This window comes from Dysidea avara, chromosome 8 (assembly GCF_963678975.1).
Source record: "Dysidea avara chromosome 8, odDysAvar1.4, whole genome shotgun sequence".
NCBI classification, from domain to species: Eukaryota; Metazoa; Porifera; class Demospongiae; order Dictyoceratida; family Dysideidae; genus Dysidea; species Dysidea avara.
Genome location: NC_089279.1, coordinates 26,107,527 through 26,127,398, shown reverse-complemented (window position 1 = coordinate 26,127,398; position 19,872 = coordinate 26,107,527). Strand labels below are relative to the sequence as shown.

General features: G+C 36.9%; 1 protein-coding gene across 1 annotated transcript; it reads left to right on the top strand.

Moving 5' to 3' along the window:
• Nucleotides 1-539: 539 nt before the first annotated feature.
• LOC136264431 (P-selectin-like) lies at nucleotides 540-19,201 on the top strand. The gene is made up of 9 exons (XM_066059166.1): nucleotides 540-602; nucleotides 657-698; nucleotides 1,498-1,689; nucleotides 1,750-1,935; nucleotides 8,656-8,850; nucleotides 8,898-9,074; nucleotides 9,161-9,526; nucleotides 9,575-9,763; nucleotides 18,852-19,201. The coding sequence occupies exons 1-9, from the start codon at nucleotides 548-550 to the stop codon at nucleotides 19,121-19,123; spliced, it is 1,674 nt and encodes a 557-aa protein (XP_065915238.1). The 5' UTR covers nucleotides 540-547; the 3' UTR covers nucleotides 19,124-19,201.
• The last annotated feature ends 671 nt before the right edge of the window (nucleotides 19,202-19,872 follow it).

Sequence of the window (19,872 nt, the reverse complement as noted above, 5' to 3'; positions counted from 1 at the left end):
CTCACTGCCTGGGCACCAGCAATGATTGCTCAGGCCTGTGCCCTGGTGTAACCACACCCCTGACCTTAAAATTTTAATTGGAATACACATTTGACTCAGCTAACCTTTGTGCAGAACACATACTTGATTTCTCGTAATTGCTTCAGACAAAGTTCACATTGCATTCATGCATGGTTGTCTGTCCACAAGTATGCAAGAAAATAAGGTTGCTTATACTGTAACTACTGGATATGTAAATTTATTCTCCATTCTTTGTCTAATTGCTGGAGTAAATTTTCAAAAATGCCTCTGGAGACTTTATAACTACTTCTTGTCATTTGTACTTCTATTGTTATTGGTACATGTTTACTGACAACAACATGAAGCACTGTTTGAAAAATTCTAGCACCTCTAGATTATACATAGGTTCCATAATGTTTGGGCAATCATCGCATTTCATTTGTAATCTGTAATATTTTCAAATTTCTTTGCTAATTTAAATGATTCTTTGAACAGATACAGGAGAGTTTCCGTTTATCAGTCTACAATCATTTCAGAAATTCAATATATGCAGATATCAGCTTGCTGCAGTGGATATGTCGGATCTCCTCCAAACTGCATAGGTCAGTATATGTCATGTCTAGTTGAATTACCAATTCATTGTAATTCCTGTACAGCCTACTGCCCTGATGGATTAACTACAGAACAATGTAGTAATGGTAAGAACGCACAAAGAGCACACACACTGACACTGTAGTAATATGCTCACCAAGCACATTAGAGGACTATTCCATATCAATCAATAGATCAAACAAATGACCAACTACTAAATTAAATGACTGACTGACTGACTGACTGACTGACTGACTGACTGACTGACTGACTGACTGACTGACTGACTGACTGACTGACTGACTGACTGATGTTTTGTTTTATAATTATATATACAGTAATTTTGATGGAAGGACTTTAATCACACAACAAGCAATCACACCATATGAAACAATAACATTACAACACATGCATAATTACTCATGTGCCCTACTACACATAGAAAGTAATAAAATTATTTTCAACATCAACTTACTATAATTGATACACACGTGTATATGTGACCCGATTTTGGAAAATCAGTCTTAATGTCACATTTGACAACCCAAATATTTATGACCAAATTAAATATTCCAAGCAATTAATCAGATTTACAATGGTTACAATTGTTAGTCAGTACCTTGAATTACTATGAATTCTGAGAAATAACGTAACAGGTGCCAAACTGTCTTTACAGTAACACAGTGAATTGTTAATTTCTAATTATTTCATGTGTGACATTAAGACTGATTTTCCAAACTTGGGTCACATATTCAGATTATGTAGATGTACAGTATGACTTAGTGTATTTGTGTCTGTAGTCACGTGCGATGGCATGAACAAACAAACTGCTTTACATACAAATAAATCAATATGTGATGTATTATGCAGCCCTACTTAACTGTAATAATGACTTTTTTCCAACAGCCACTTGTGTGTTTCTTACTGATCCTAATAATGGAACAATCAATTGTTCACTGGGAGATGACGAAGTTCCTTCCTATGAAGACACTTGTAGTTTCACATGTAACACTGGTTATGAGTTAAGAACTGGTAATGGCAATAGAACCTGTCAAAATAATGGAAGCTGGAGTGGTGATAAAACAGAATGTGTGAGAGGTATGATACATATTATTGAGCTAAGTGTGTATCATTGACTATATTATTTTGTGTGACTAGTTCGTTGTCCACCACTTGCTCTTAACAATGGAACAATCACTTGTTCACTGGGAGATGATGGGGTTCCTTCCTATGAAGACACTTGTAGTTTCACATGTTTTACTGGTTTTGAGCTAACTGGTAGTGACAGTAGTACCTGTCAGAGTGATGGAAGTTGGAGTGGTACTGAGACAATGTGTCAAAGAGGTAAATTGTGCTCAACTGTGCATGTATATGCATCTAGATTATCTACAAATAATACAAGCTTAGAACTAATTTTTAGCAACTGATATAAAACAAACTCATACCAGTAATTCAATATTGTCCTTTCCAAATTATGATTGGTGTGATTGCAATTCTCTTTGTGAAAATTAATTAGCAGAGTTTAAGGTATAGCGCACATGGTATAATTGATTAAATATACTTTCAACTATTGTATCATTATATGTATGTAAGGTAAGTGTGGGTAATTCCGGACAGTGGCAAATTCCGGACACTTGGATCATGTTCAACAATGGTAGAATCCCTAGGCCTATAATTTGGTATGCTTTTGCAGTGTCCTATGGCCTATCCACAAACCAAAATTGAGGCGAATCTGTTATTCCATTGTGAAGTTTGACACGAATTTGTAGCGTAATCACGGGTAGTTTTGTTTTAAAGCTTTGGAAATGTTAGGCAGCTCAAGCGAGGGTGTCTATTTTACGGACTGGACCGGACCGTCGGACAGGAAGTTCCTGCTTAGCAAGCTAGGTGTTTAGCTAGCAGGTCTATTTTACGGACCAGACCGGAAGAGGTGTATAATTTAGGTATGCATTTACATAGATTGATGCTTTCAGATCGTGCGTGCTTTTTGAATTCCGTGTGCAAGGCTCTAAAGGCTGAAGCTTGTGAGAGCTGATGTTTTCATGGGTTTTCAGGCCCCATCATAGCTATAGTGGTGTTCAGTAGCTATCTCAGCATAATGTAGTGTGCCATTGTTTCGAAGTGGACAAGAATGGTTGATTGGTTGCAGGGTTGTTCAGTGGAGGAGGATCAGGATGAGGATTTGCCCAAAGATGTTGCTGAGGGAGATGACAGTCAGCCTTGTGCTGATATGAGTGAACAAAGTTGGACAGAAGTATCATCTGGCTTCTGCAGGGACAACACAGTGTCTGATGATAACTTTCCTTCTGCAGTTCCTGTCACCAATAATAGGTTTTCATCGCTCTCTGTTGAATATGCTTCCTTGAACCCTGAAGATGCGGTTCCTCAAGATGTTGGTATTAAAGATTCACACATTCAGTTCACTTTTGCATCATCTCAAGGAGCTGTTACGACAGAGAACATTGGGCCAACTGATATTGAGTTGCTTGAGGAGGCCATTGCTGCTGTTGCAGAGCAGAAGTTTTCACATTTGGTAACTTCGGCACCCCCAGATACTGTGAACTCTCCTTTAGTTGTTGCTGATGTGATTACTTCTGAAACTCTGTGTGATGGGCAACCACATGATTTGAGACACTCTAGTTATCGAGCTCATTACCTGTTAGAATAGCCCCTTTATCATCCGCCTACAGTTAGTAGTAGACCTTTAACACTTTCCAGACCAGATCTATCTGTTTACGAACTGACTTCTGACTTTAATACTACACACTATTCCAATGATTACCATCCATTCATCTCTTCATTCAATCCACTGGTACCTACCAGTTCCCACTTTTCCCATATTCATTCTTCCCCACTATGCCCAGTGTCCCCCTTCCAACTTGACTGTATGTTTAGTATAATTATTGTTATAGCTCACAAGTGTATGTTTTAAGTGGACAAAAGTGAAGATTTAGCTGTACACGAAGTCGTATAAGATGGTTAATTTAAAGCTTCAGTGCAAGTGATTCAGAGACAAAGATTGCAGATTAGCCATGTGTGTGACTTCCCTGGGGAGGCATATTTTTTTAGCCTATAAGAGTGTAGTCCACAAAAGTAAACTTCCACTGTAGCTATTTGTTGCTAGTTGTTGCCTAGTTATAGCTAGGTGTCACTGAGCTGCTGAGCAGTCTGAACAAGAAATTTTTTGGAAGGATAGTTAGCTATTGCTGCATGCTGGAGCCAAAACATTGTTTCAGTGTAACCAACAGCAGACTGATTCAGCATTGATCAAATTAATTAACACTTTTTCTTCTGATATAGATCAAGGAAAATTGGCCAGTCAAAATAGCAATGGCCTTTTTTATAATACTCGCAATTGTGTTTTACGTACGTATAGTTATATACAGCATGCTGCACTATAGAAACCTGCTGTAATTTTTTCATAGTTTACACTGCATAGCTAGCTATACTGTAACATTTTCATGTGATATTGAATATGTTGGTTTGTATAATTATACACAGAGGACTGGAAATCTGACCGTGTGGCATTGCATACTGGTATCAAAATGGAACAAAAGAGCTTTCTGGCAGAGGTTCACAATGCGTGCGTGTGACACCAGATGGAAAGGACATGTGTGCAAGTCTTTTAAATGCTTGACTTGTTAAATAGTACCTAAGTCTGATTCATGCACAATACCACAGTGTAAATATAGCAGTCCAGTTTCCACATGAAACTTATAGATCAGGGTGTTATAATCACTCAAAAAGTTCAAATCACACAATGGTTACAAAAAACACAAAAGTACATCCCCACTTTGAACGAGACACAACAGCATGAAACTACAGCAATTCTTACAAAACTGAAACTAAGTTCTATTAAGTACATCAAGGTGCATGTGATTTGGTGTAATTACAATTAATATCAATTGTGATGTTCTTACAGTCAATTATAATCAACCCAACACAACGCATCTACAACAAGCTGTACAGCAATCAAGCATGAAAAGATTAAGGTGTACAAGCAAGTGCTAGCACGTGATACAAGAACTAATAGTGTGATGTAATACATAATGGTGTATGCATCAATTACTACAATAATAATGTGCGTGCATTATTACAAGTCATTAGCTACATCTCCTCCTCCTTTAATTGATGGAGCAATTATAATTAAATAGTAAATAATTCTGATACCTTTTATAGGTTTGGTACAATTATGTCTTGGGTTACGACGTGGCAGAAGGGAGGGAACAGTCTCTGTTATTGGGTCTTCCCCAGATGATCCAAATGGCTCAATGACAGTGGCTTCTCGATGGCATCTTAAATGGTTTTGATGTCTCCTCCATATCATGTCCCCATCTAACAAGCAAACTTTAAATGACAATGGGCCACTCATGATTGGGTGTAATTACAATTAATAATAATAATGTATGTGCATTATTATACAAGTCATAATACTCAGCTGGGTTTCTGATTAAGCACGCAGTATTATCAATGCCAGCCAGTTTACCCTGTGCAATCAGCCAAGATGTTTTTAATGGACTCACAATGAACTATACATACTCAGCAGTCAGTGCTACAGTTATATCCAAAAATTTAATGCTACATGATGGTGACAGACATCACTGGCTAACTGTCAGTAACCTGACCAGGAATTACATACGCTTATGTTATATAGCATGTAGCTAGCTCTCATGTTTGAGCTCAAATGGCTTGTTTGTAACAGACAGAGTCCATGCATATATCCTAATTTTTTTAGGCGTGCATGCATACACAAGAATCTTGATGACTGTGGCACATAAATTATTAGCATTACTTATTCTGTTGCTTTGTGCCTTGGTTGACAACCTGGATCTTTACTTTATGACTAGATGTGGGAATTTATTGAAATGTCTTCAAAATCAGCACTATATAGTTTTCAGTGCTTCCTATAGTAAAGGAAAACTTCTATAAGAAGAGGGAATTTAAAGTCTGACAGCAAAATAGCGTGATTCTACATTCCAAGGCAACCAGATATCAGTGATCTGATGAAAAGTGTTACCCTCGGGCCTCGGTGGTAGCTACTATGGCAACAAAGATGCTTGGAACAGATATGTTCCTTGGTCAGTATTGCTTACAAACTCAGGCTGTGCTTCAATTCATTATCTAAAGAGTCTACATATGGTTGATTGTTTGGTTGTATGAAAAGCTTTCAAGCTGTATACATGTACAGACTGATTTTTTTTTTTAATTTATTGATTAAGGCTTTACAGCACAGGTGCTGAAGGTCTGTAGGACATAATTTGTTGAATAGCCACTATTTACAATCAGTTCTATCACCTGAACAGCATGCTCGACACTATATTAGCTAAACTTTTGCTGCTGCCAGGTAGCTAGCCAAGGGAATTAGCTAGCAAGATTGCCAAGATAATCGTCGTCTCTGATATATGAACGAGCAAGCTTCACCCGTGAACAGTTGCTATCGAGGTTGCTATTTACTGTAAGCTAAGTTACTGTAGTTAAAATGGCTTTTGTAGGGCGTACGCCCAGCACGAGAGTGACCAGACCGGAAATACGAAGCTACAATCATCTGGGCACGAAAGAGCTGGCAAAATGCTCGTGGGCTGGCACACAGACTATTTCTAGTCTGGTCCGTAAAATATACCTGAACATATTAAACACTTGGCTTGCTAAACAGGAACTTCTGGTCTGTAAAATAGACACCCCATTCAAGCTCAGAATTAAAGATTCATAAGAAGATCATACCCTCAGCTAATTGCATAGCAAAATCATAAGAATCCATGCAGCACAGGCAGAGTGGCAATCGATTTTTAAGCAGCTGTTCTATTAAAATACAAAGCGGAAAATATTCACAAATTACATAAACTTTTTAAAATACTCAGTGCTGCTGCCTCCCAAAAGGTATGAACTTTCTACTTGATTTATAAGCTGCAGATGAGTGGTACTTTAGTCTCTATACTTTTAAAGAGGATTGGTAACGTGTGAAAGCCACTACTTGTTTGTTATTTGAAGTGACTGGAATTAGCCGCATGTTGCATTTTTGCATGCTGTTAAATTTCGGCTCATACCTCCTCAGCAGTTGATTGTTGCATCCAAACGAAATTAATTTGTACTGCAGATGCACCATAAGATAGGCTTTAAAATGATTCCTAGAGTTTATGCTAACTCATTGTTAGTGCAGTGTTAGAGCGATTTTATCAAATAGTGTCTGGAAATACCCTCATTTACCTTACATATTATTGTAGCTAATATGTGCAGAAAGCAATGTGCCTGTTTGTACCACTGAGTCACATTTGCATAGACTAAGTAGTTATGTGCAGCATTTCTAGTATACTTAAATTATTACAAAATGTATACCAGTATGTACAGGTGCTGCTATATTACTAGCTACACTTTTTAATAGAATAGTCACTTCTTCAGCATAATAAGTTAAAGCACTATTGTGTGGGCTTTTTGATTACTTTCATAAAATTGCATATCCACAAGTCTGTTGTGCACATATTACATGTAGTATGTGGATATTATGTCTATTATTATAATATTATTATGATAAAATTATACATTACCACATTACTTGTCATTCCTCCTTTATGCTTAACTCCAACACTAGGGATCATCCATGTAGATGATAAAATGTGATGATAATGTCAAAATTAATTAGCATAATATTATATAAATATAATTAATACAGAAGTTGGGCGCTAGACTCAGAGGTACCAAGTTGTAATAAATGGAGTCCTAGCAAGACATAAAACTTACATTACATACAGAAGCAATAACAAAAAACATACAAGACAGAGACGCAAATACAATGCAAAGATCAGTCCAACAGATGATGCCCCATGATATCGACAATCTAGCGTGGAAAATTATATAATTATTAATTATCTCACACTTCCATATAAACTTTAATTCAGAAGTCAATGGGTATAATTATATCTCCTTTGCAGCAAAGTTTTGGAGGTGAATTCTGTAGGTTACTTTTATATATGCATAGGCGGTGGAAAGGGTTGGGTGGTGGGTAGGAGTCTGTGGAGGGGGGATAAGTCGACCCTCAGAATGATATCTCATCTTGGAGTGAGGCTGAAAACCATCAAAAAGATCTAGACACCCTAACAGAGCAGCTGAAATGCTTTATAAAAAATGTGCGTGAAAACAACAACAAAAATTGTCAATAGCTGAACAGCAGGAATTGAACCACTGACCCCTTACTTGAGAGTTGGTACACTTGTCTGTGGGTACACATGTACACCATTGTATTGGCTACTGTGTATTGGCTACTGTGTATTGGCTACTGTGTAATTTAATAACAGTCACAGGTGGAGTAATGCAGTGGCGGATCTAGGAATTTTCAGAGGGGTTTCAGGTTCAGGAAGTTTTCAATACCAGAGAAGTGTATTTATATATATATAGTCCAGTTGGGGTGAATGGTAACTCAGTCTTGATAGCTCAGTGGCCTATAGCTACATAGATCTATAGTTTAACAGTAAAAATCACTGTTTCACAGTTGAATCTTACTAATTGAGGCCTTCGCAGAAAGTTTTGAAGCAAAACAGCACTTGCACTCATTAAAACAATGATTATTTTTAGAGGCGCTTACACACTTAAATCCTGTACTGGCATTTTCAGTGATTTCAAAGGCAAAAGTGTGAAGTTTAGCCAGTAGAAAAAGTCCGAATGTAATACACTATTAACTATTGGTGATTTTATCACTCATATGGATCATAACTAATTTGGGGCACGTGCGTTATTTTCAGAGGGGAAACCATTGCAACGCCCCTATATCTGCGTTACAAATAGCTGTCAACAGTGTCAAGGTATACCCCAAGTATGTAGGTTTTAAATAAGCTCTAGTTAGGGTTTAGGTAATTTGGTAAACCTGAGGCCCTGTAGGTAGGCCCTTCATTTTGGCTAACCTAAAAATTGCATTTCCTTGTCAAACTAAATCCAATTAAATCCAATGAGTGAACAATTCATAAATAAATATCTTCTGTAAAAGGTCCTGCATGTACTTTAGTGCCTGTTTTCTCATTTTTACTTAATATATATATTACTGTCTAGCATACTTATTTCATTTATACACTATAGTTCCATGTCCAACACTTACTAATCCTAATAATGGAACACTTAATTGTTCACTGGGAGATGATGAAGTTCCATCCTATGAGGATACTTGTAGTTTCACATGTGATACTGGTTATGAGCTAACTGGTGAGTTCAATGTAACATGTGAAAGTGATGGCAACTGGACAGGCAGTGTGGCTACTTGCATCCAACGAAGAGGTTTGTTGCTAAATAATATGCAGTTATTTTATGTTGATGTTAACTAGTCAACTGTACAATACTTGCTGATCTGCAAAATGGAGAAATCAACTGTACAATGAATGAAGAAGATCCTACTTGCAACTTCACATGTAACATTGGTTATGAGCTAACCGCTGGTAATGCCAAAAGGACTTGTCAGATTGACGGAAGCTGGAGCGGTACTGATGCTGTTTGTACAGTAGGTGAGTTAATAATAGGTGCATCTTCTTTGATAGTAACAATTGCATTGAAGGTGCGTGTTAGATGAAAGTATGTATTTTTGATATAGTTCAGTGTCCTCAGCTAATGAATGGAGAACTGCATTGTCCAAATGGAACTAGTACAGCAGTGTTTGAGGATACTTGTACATTTTCCTGCAGTGCAGGTTATGAATTGCAAGGATCTAATAATGGGACTTGTTTAGCTGATAAAAGTTGGAGTGAAGGAGATCCAAAATGTGTAGTATTAAACTGCTCTACATCACCACCTCTTGATAACTCACAGCTACAGTTACCATGTGACACACAGTACCAGTCAACATGTACTACTGTTTGTGTTGTTGGCTACACCGGAGGAGGAGGATCCTACACATGTGTTGTGACTGATGAGGGTACTAATAGTGTAGGATGGAATGGATCAACAACTTGTGAGAGAGGTGAGAGAATTTCTGATATTCAACCCATATTCAATCTCTTCTCAACAGTTGAATGTCCAAAATTGGTCAAGCCGATGAATGGAATGATGTTGTGCTCACCCATAAATCCTCCACAATTTTTCTATGGTTATACTTGTGATTTCACATGCGATGATGGTTACAATCTCATTGGTAGTGAAAGTAGAACTTGTCAGAGTAATGGGAATTGGAGTGGCACTGTGACCAACTGCACAGAAGGTATTGTAGTATGACATGTTAGTCATTTTCAAATTACATAGCTTCACAATCTAACAAGATGACAAGAGAATAACATTAGTGGCATAAAGAGGGTTAGAAGCACATTCTAACGAAAAATTTATTTAATGGCATGCCTAGCATCGTTCTTCCTTTTGATGCAGTATGCATTGGTTCATTAGTCATAACTATATTAATAAAACTATAATTATAAACAAACAAGTAGAAGGGAAAATGAGGAATATTCAGTCTGATTAGGGATCATAGCCATCAGTAGTGAAACAAGGGAGGTCTGTAAATTATACTAGTGGACATTAATCCCTAACTTCATGGGTATAGTTTTATGGCATGATTACTTGTAGTGCTCTTGTTGTATGATTATTCTTTGTGACTATCAAGTGACTAATAACTGACCAGTCTGTGATAACATGCTAAAGACTTAGAGAGGTATAATGGGTAGTGAATAAAATTCCCAAACAAGCTTATTTACGAACTGTATGCTATTAGATGCTGACTGCTCTATTGAAATAGTTGAAAATACTAGTTTTATCTTTTTAATTATAACTCTTCTCATGGACACCTTTATAATTTGACCAGATGTCATTCTAAAAGCTTAGATCTCCCTTATTGAACCAAAGAAGGCTACACACCCTGTCATCATGCTTCATTTTTAGCTATTTTCAGCCCGTTACGGTAGTTCAATAAGAAAATAAGATTTAGGCAAGCCTGGATTTCACAGAACCCCAGGTAACTTTCTTCATTCTCTTTTTAAGCATTTGTGCTGCTCTTTCCACCAACCCATTTGTTGATAAATGATACGGGGCAGAGTTAACATCTTTTAATACTGAAACTCTTCGCCTACTACCATTGTTAGTAACAATGGTTTCTAGTAAGCAAATAATGAAGGGAGCAGAAGTTGATGGTGTGGAAACAGATAATGCTTTTATCTACTTGGAGTGCACTTGGAGTGAGCATTGATTATGTACCGATTCTGAAATGTACCAACATAATCAATTTGGAGTCTATTCCAAGGTGTCTTGATGGACAGCACCATGCAAGGGTTAAGTGGAGCAGGAGGTGGATTGAAGTTGACACTCATCACATGATCAAACCATAATGTGACCATATCCTTCCTAAATTATGATTAGTGTAATTGCATTATAATAATAGAAATTATTGTGCCGTCATATTCTTAAAATAGCAATGTGCCTGACAGGCACGTTGTACCACTGAGTCACATTTACACAGGTGCATTTCTAGCATACTTAGATTATAACAAAATGTTTACCAGTATGTAGCTCATATGTAACTACATTGTTTAATAGAATAGTCGCTTCTTCAACATAATAAGTTTAAAGCACTGTATGATAAGCTTTTCAATTATCATTCTCTTGTGATTAACAGTGCAAAACCCCAAGTCTGTTACAGGGATGTAGGAAGATATTTAACTTATGGGTGCCCAGTGGTAAAGCCGAAGCCCAAAAAGAAAAGTCTCGAGTGTGACTGCTTTAATAGAGTCATTGACTGCTCTATTAGAATACCTCGATCTTTTCAGTAATATATAGTACAGTGTGCTGACGCCCGTTAATTACACCACTGGAAATATTTATGGGTGCTCAAGCACCCATGCTTCCTACGCCCCTGTGTTACATGCAGTATGTGGAAGTTATGCCCATTCTCATTATGAGAATATTACACATTACCACATTGCTTGTCATTCCTCCCTTTGTCTTTATATAATTACTCTAACACTATACTTGCTATTTAACCCCATTTCATCAGTGTAGATGATAAAATGAGATGACAATATCACAAGATTTTAGACAACATATATGTATAAATTATAGGAGTTAAAGAAGCCTAGACTCAGGGGTACCAAGTTGTAATAAATGGAGCCCTGGAAAAGCATAAAAGTTACAAAACGACAACAAAATATACAACACAAAAATGCAAATACAACACAAAGATTAGACTCTATTTAGGCTGTTTTTGGTGGGTAATAAATCTCATATACTCCACCTTGTTTTCTAATATACTCCACGCCTTCAGGCACAATAATAACATATGCTCAAAATCTAGGTTTGTCCAATCGCTATGCATTGTTCACGTGCAGCGATTTAACGAGCGCGATTATTTTGTCACATGAGGACACATAGTTGCCATGGCGCTAGTATTGCAAGAAAAACCAGCCGTTTTTGCTGAGCCTACAGCAGAAACAACCGTGGATGAGGTAATTTATCTGAGTGTAATGTGAAATAGAGTCTAAAGCAGTTATACGGGCACAATGTCTATGAAATTGATAAACCCGAAGGCCCGGGCTGTAGCACACAAGCAAAGCAAGGGCGCTACAGCCCGGGCCTTCGGGTTTATAAATTTCATAGACTCCACATTGTGCCCATATAACTATTATTTAGTCCCATGATATTGACATGGAAAATCATTTCACAGATCCATATTTTGATAAAATTTTAATGCAAAACTCACAGTCCAATGGGTATAGTAGATCATTTCAGAATCTGAGATTTTGTAAGTAAAAATCTCCATAAACTTCCCAATGGAGCCCTAACACAAAATATCTTTTAATTTATGGTTACTCTGTCATTTGAGCTCTTATGGAGATGAAAAACTTTACATTGTCAAAATGCTAAATATTGTACTGTGAAAATCTCATGTGCATTACTTCTAATTCTGCTGAAATCACTCTCAGATTCGACCTTAATAGTCTAATTCTCAAAACTTTCCTGGGGACATGCCCCAGACCCCCTATAGGTTGGCATGTTTTGTATGCCAATACACTAAGACATGTCGCTCCCTAGTTACACCCCAGTGAAGTCCCCCTTAAAAAGGTGTCTCCTCCACCCCTGATTCAATTGTGCCATTTTTTCTTTAAAATGTGTGGAATTCCTGGAGAAAAATGGTAGTAAAGCACTATGCATGCCTCCGTAGCTGATTCCAACTCAACAAACTTAGTGACTTGTGCATCTTAGCATTATCTTGATAATGGCATAGTGTAGAATACGGCGCTGTACTGATGTATCACTGTGACAAACTAGAAGCCATATGGTAATGGTCTACCGTATATGTACAATATTTTAAAGAAATGTAATTTTCGTGGATTGACAAATTTTGGTTTAGTATAGGACCTTGCATGATAATCGTTAATTTTTAAGGAGGAAACGTTCACGGACAGCTAAGCAAACGTGCCAAAAATTATGTCCCTCTACATATATGGTATATGGAATGTTGAGATTTACATAATGGAATTAAACTAAGTATATATATATATATATATATATTATGTATTATGAACCTATACTGCAGACGCTATACAGCTACATGAGTTGGCTTTCTTTAGTATTATTATTCTGTAACCAATCAGTGTTCATTAATTAATCTTCATTCAGTTTGCTGTCACCTTTTACTCTTTCAGATGTTACAGTTTCATTTTTCTTTTCTTCATTTGCCCCTCCTTGTTGTGTTCCATGCTACAATGAAATAAAATCCATATCTTTTAATAATTCTCAGTTAGTTACTAAAAATCTCTAATATTTTTTAAATTTGTAACAGTTCTGTGTAAATCAACAACTTATGGATGAGCTCAACCTCAGCAGACACAGCTTAACTATTGGCCTTACATATTCTTTAGTGCCAACTTTAACTGATTTAAATCCATGTATACTTCAAGTACTCTTGCAAGTGGCCAGTGTGCACAAGGACAATCGGATGAAATCATCAAAACCACATCTCAGATTTTCAAGTTGCTTCTGCCACTTTTTCTTAAATTAGGTACCCATTCCTGTAACCAATGATGCCAAAAGTGTCTAGTAAACTCTTACCCATTGCTTCTTTGGATTGTAAACTGTAGCTTCTAGTGCAAAAGTTCCCCCAATTTGACCATGAAGAAAGTGATTTGGAGTAAGTGGCACATCATCATTTGGATTGACTGACCGGTATGTAAGTGGCTTAGAGTTTATTGAAGCTTCTGCTCCCATGAAGGCAGTCATTAACTCTTCATCAGTAACACTTGCTTTACTCAGTATAGCCATTATAGCTCGCTTTGCAGTCTTTATCACTGCTTCAAATGCGTCACCAAAATGTGGAGTATAAGGAGGGTTGAAATTCCATTTTATCCCTTTGTTGATCATCTGAGATATCAACTCGTATCTTTCACCATTTTTTCTGCCATTTCTTGCAATTCTTTATTAGCAGCAACAAAGTTTTTACCATTATCTGATAATATCTCCTCTGGTAATCCTCGTCTATAAAAGGCATTCATAAATGAATTGGCATCTAGGCCATGGTAAACATGTAAATAAACATAAGTAACAATCTTCTCTCCTTCTTCCTCTACCCTGTATGGTAACAAATGGTCCACATAATCAACTGCAATTCTAGTAAAGGCTCTCATTGATGTTGTTAATCTATGTAAAGGTGAGGATGCCATGACTTGTTGAGTATTCTTTGCTTTCCTTCTTTTACATACTGTACAATCTTTCTCCCATCCAATAGTCTCTTCTCTGGCTGAAAACACCCAATATTTCAACAATGATCAGTACCTACAGTATGTTTTCCCAATTCATGATGATGATTTACTATTGATCCAATTCTTTCGTGCAGGATAACTGGGTGTCGTACATGGTAAGGTGCAGTAAAAACTCAGCATATTAAAGTCATCCATCTACCCTAATAACACAGTCTTCATCTAATTTTAGACACAAACTGAGCAACTTGCTATTACTGGGTTCCTTTAGTAAGGGCCAAGTATTCTTCAAAGTATACATCATGTTGCATTGTCCTTAGAATTAGTTTTGTTACATCTGTGATCTCTTCTATGTGTAAATCTCCATCCAGTAATCTATCATCTTTTGTCCTATTTCAGTTAGTAACAAATCTTAAAACCCAAGCATCACTCTGATATACATGTATCTTATCCAATCTGAATACTATTTTGGTGACAATCACCAAGTATCACCTTCAGCTTCCCTGGAACTGACCATAGTCACACAATTACAAGACTGTACCTTTCTGAAGCCACTCAACATCAAATGTTTCTCCTTACTTTGTCAGTAGCATACACAGGGTTCTGTTCAATTACACATTTTGGACAGAAATCTTCACTGTCATGTAGAAATCAAGGACCATCCCACCATAGATCTAATTTTGCCAACTCTAACAATTTTACTCCTCTTTTCAAATGATCTGTAGGGTTCAATTTTGTTGATACATGTTTCCATTGAATTGAACAAGTAAACATCTGGATTTTTCCAACTCTGTTGGAAACAGAAAAAACAGAAAGCAAGTCTTAGTATGGCATCATCTAAAAGAGCATCGACCTTCAATCTCTTGTTCCCATTCTTCACATAAACAGGTATTGTTCTCAAGGCAACACCTCCTATAATAGTTTCTGTAACAAAATGATGAATCCTGCTGTACAACTTTTGCTTTGATTTGTTCACTGTCCCCCTCCCTTGATGAATCAACCCTTTGTTCTGTTTTATCTTGTTTATTACTTTGTGCTACAGGTTCTTTTAGGTAATCTTTTGTTTAGGTTTAATAAACAACTTTGCTTTTCACCACTTGGTGAATAAATTTGGTCTTAATGTAACAATCTGTGGTGAAATTCCTTCCAGCCACCTAGACCACATACCCTGGTATGAGTACAATATTGACCCAAATGATCTCTTCCCAAACAACAAAAACACAATTTGAATTTTTTGCACACTCCCACCTCTTTGGTAAATCCAGCTTCTTGAATTCTTCACAGTCCCAAATACCATGTGACTTACTATAGATCTCACAAGACCTCTGATTCCAGCTTGTGACTTAAAACTTGGTCTATCAAAAGGTTCGTGGAAACACTTTTATAACTCTTGTATCAAACTTTCCACACATTCCAGCACTTAATCCTTGAACTCTTTCCAAGGTTCTGGTATGAAATTCAGGTTTCTGAACCACATATTCTTGCAAAACTTCTGAATCAACACATTCCATTTCATGGTTCTTGAATAATCATCGGTGGTAATTAGCCAACATAGTGGCAGTAATTTTTGCTGTAATTTCGTGTATAGCATACCATCTCTCAGCTCTGTTGTACGATTTGCCTCTTTCAAATTTAATGTAGCTACATCCGGTAGCTCTATATCTTTAGGACTTCCTGAGAGTATCGGTTTAAAAATATCTATTTCTTCCAAATATAGTACTACCTGATGTTGTTGTCCACCAAACTGCCGTCCTATTATACTCCCTCCATTGCAGCCTAATATGCTGCTACAGAATGTCCCAAATTCTCAATCACTTTAAGTGCCTCTCCTGCAGGGCTTTGTCACAACTGTAATAACTCTGGTGTGGCCACACAAGCTATAAAGGCTGCCCTCCAGTTCTGATAGTTTCTGTTATCCTCAGAAACACTGGTATCGTCACCCTCTTTAATTGCTTCCACATGTCTTGACTAATTAATGTTGACCTCATCACATTCTGTAACTGTCCAATATTCTCTGATAATGGCAAAGTTGTTTATCAATTTGATGCTCCAAAACCTGTATGCTGTCTGTCTACTGTGTTAAGGGCATATGGATTAAGTGGAATGGAATGGTGGAATGGAATGGTATAATGGACTGGAATAGTGGAATGGAACAGTAATTAGGTGATTTCACGTAGTGGTCAAATCTTTATAGAGACTACCTTCTAACAAAGACCACCTCTCTATAAAGACCGTTTAACTTTAATTTTTAGATTGCTGCTATCTTGTTGTTTCCCCATAAGATGGTCTTATTAATCAGCTGTGTGCCACATGCCTAGGAAAGTTAGAGTGATATCTGATTTTTAATACAGCAATACCCCATGCAAAAACAGCTTGGGTGTACAAAAAATGACATGTAACTGACTACCAAAGGAGAATATCTGGTGAGGCCAAGCAATGAATGATAATACCGGCAACTAACTATACAATGGAACCTGAGTTATCCAAACCCCTTGGGACCAGAGGTGGTCCATATATCTGAAAAGTCTGTTTCTCTGAAACTGTGTATATAAATAACATTAAAATAGCATAATCAATTTTTTTTTTTAAATATTAGTATTTTCAACTACCCTAATAGAACAGTCACTACTCTAATAGAGCAGTCATTTCCGTAATTCGGTTAACTGAGAATCTGGATAAGTGGGGTCTGGATAACTGAGGTTCCACTGTAATTTATAAAAATTTTGATCCTTCATCATTGACTCATGTAGTCTTGCTGCATTCTGAATTAATTCCCTGTAACTCTAATTGGCTAGTAATTTGGGAACATTTTTCTTCCTCTACAATGACTATTAAAAAGGTACCTATTATTTACTAGCCAATAACAGTTAAAGGGTAGGAATGTAATCAGATTCCTCAAGTCAATGAAATTTTATATAGATTTTTGTAAATTTCTAGTATTAACATTCATTTCTTGGCTTCACCAGATATTAGCTCCTTTAGTTGTTTAGTTTTGTGGACATATCTTTTTTGTACAGTTGCATGAGGGTATTGTTGTATTATATGTAAATTACTCACACTGGCTTATCTATGCACAACATGTGGTGCACAATTCATTGATTAGACTGTACTTTACGCTATAAAGCAACAATAATTTAGACATTAAAGTAAAATGGTCATATAAAGAGGTGGTCTTTTTTAGAAGGTGATCTATACTATAAAGAGTTGACCACTAAGTGGAATTAACTAATTACTGTTCCATTCCACCATTCCATTCCACTACTTCACTAACACCGTCTGTTACTGCTGCTGACTAATATACTATTGTCACATTCTTATCAATATTCTCTCTTTAACTGTTCTGACTGGTGCACTGGCCTATAACTAGACAAAAGATCGTTCTTGTTACTCACCAATTCATGCTGTGTTGCTCTCTCAGGAGATTGTGAAGCTCGAATATGCTGTGTTTCAGATACATGTGGATATGATAGGCTAAATGAGTCTCTTCCATCATCCTCACAAACTTACTATAGATGTTGATATGACAGGCTGAATGAGTCTCTTCCAGCATCCTCACAAACTTACTATAGAACCCCCTACCAAATATATAGTAATATCAAAGAGGTGAATAATTTATGTGTTCACTCCCAATGGTTTTGTACTGGAACAAACATGTTTTCATGTCGTAAACATATTTGCATGCCTGAATTGTCCAAACTAATATTTTTAAAGCTTCATAACTCACTTGTTTTTGCCCATATCAAAGCACTTTTTTGGTTAACAGTTCTGGCATTTAAAGGGCTTCACAATGCTACTAAATGTTTGGGCAGCTGGCCCAGGTAAAAAGAAACAAGGGTTCAGGTGAACATGAATGGACTATATAAGTATTCGACTTGCTAAGCTTATTGTGTACTTCTTGTGCCTGATTCTGCACATCTGTATAGTCTATTTCTATCTTCTCGATTTTCTGTCCAAGTCTTTCACTGCTCTTATAGTCCTTCTCTTTTCTAAACCTATCTAAACCCATCTATCTAACAGCTTTTATATAGCTTCCATGGCTTCCCCCCGAGCCATGTCTAAAGTTACACAAGTTTCCCGTATGGCATCCAGTGTTATCTCTCTTTGTTGTATAAGAACCAACAAAGAATACCTTCCTTAGTAAATGCTGTTTTTCCATAGCCTTTAAGTGTTGTTTCAATTCAGTTACATTCTCCACAATTAACTCACTGGGGTCTCTTTATCCTATCTCTCAACATCTTCTGTCAATGGTAAGTCATCTCTTTGCTGCTCTATAGACATCTCAAACAACCCTCCTCTGCTACCAGAAATTCTATATGACCCTGAGATCACACAACTGTCTATACTAAGCCTTTCCCCAATTCTATATGGTTCTGAAACCATACAACTGTCTCTATACTGAGCCACTATCTATACCACGTTACTAACAGATTGTTTATCAATCAATTCTTTAAGCAAATCAGCACATACAGCAAAGCAACAGCAACTTAGCCAAAACGTGCACCAGTAACAAAAAATATATTTATACTACAGCACTATGGTCAGTTTTAGACTGTTCTTTATTAGTCTCCATTTAGTTTGTTGTAGAATATTTTTTATTTTTCTCTTCTTCAGCTACTGATGATCAGTGTGAGGTGTATCACTTTCAGTCTCCCTTCCACCCTGGTGATTCCTGTCAGGAGCTCTACGATATGAATCCTGACACTCATGACAAACCAGGATATTATTGGGTACTAGATGGTCCAAGGAAAGTCTTCTGTGGGATGATTTATACTGGATCATCTTGTGAAGACATCTACAACAATAATCCTGAAACTGGTGACAAGTCAGGATATTATCGTATTAATGACACACAATGGACATATTGTGATATGATGGCTATATAAGTAATGATAGTAGTGTAGTGTATATATATAGTGTTTCAATTCATTGTTGAAATAAGGTATTGTTTATGACTATTTGTTTTGCTGGTAATGCTGGTGTGAGGGGAGGATGGAGAGAAATCGTTAATCTGGATATCAGTATGGGAGATAATTGTCCTACTGGATGACGTAAAGACACTTACTCTGGTGTTAGTTTCTGTCGTGTGGTTGGTGACTCTGAGGGTATTTGCTCTTCTGCCAACTTCTCCACTAATAGGAAATTTTCTATGTGTAGAGCAACACTCTGACAGTACAATGATGCTAGAATAAGCCCAATTCATGGAACAATGTACAAAAATGGATCCAGTGTTTTGAGGCAATGCTGTATTATATTATCTAATCCAAAACAGCTAGACTGTAAAAAAAGAGTGCGGCCCTCAAAAAGGCTATGGTGAAAAAAGATGTGAAATCCAATGTGGCGGCCAAGAAATGGCTGTGATGGTAGGTTAATGGTAAAAAATTTAATAACTACAATTCAGGTGAATTTGGTGCTGCTTGGTCTTGGCACAAAATTCACCTGAATTGTCATTATTAAAATTTTTGCCATTAACCTACCATCACAGCCATTTCTTGGCCGCCACCTTGGGTTTCACATCTTTTTTCACCATAGCCTTTTTGAGGGCCGCACTCTTTTTTTATAGCTTAGCTGTTTTGGATTAGATTTCACTTCTTTTTGTATTCGTATACCCCAAAGCCGGCCTATGGCCAGCTTT

Bases quoted from the DNA above. Each gene is read 5' to 3' on its own strand.
- LOC136264431 (XM_066059166.1), top strand. From the start codon at position 548: ATGCAGATATCAGCTTGCTGCAGTGGATATGTCGGATCTCCTCCAAAC. The intron at 9,075-9,160 runs GTGAGTTAATAA...TTTTTGATATAG, and splicing joins TGATGCTGTTTGTACAGTAG to TTCAGTGTCCTCAGCTAATG. The intron at 9,764-18,851 runs GTATTGTAGTAT...TCTCTTCTTCAG, and splicing joins TGTGACCAACTGCACAGAAG to CTACTGATGATCAGTGTGAG.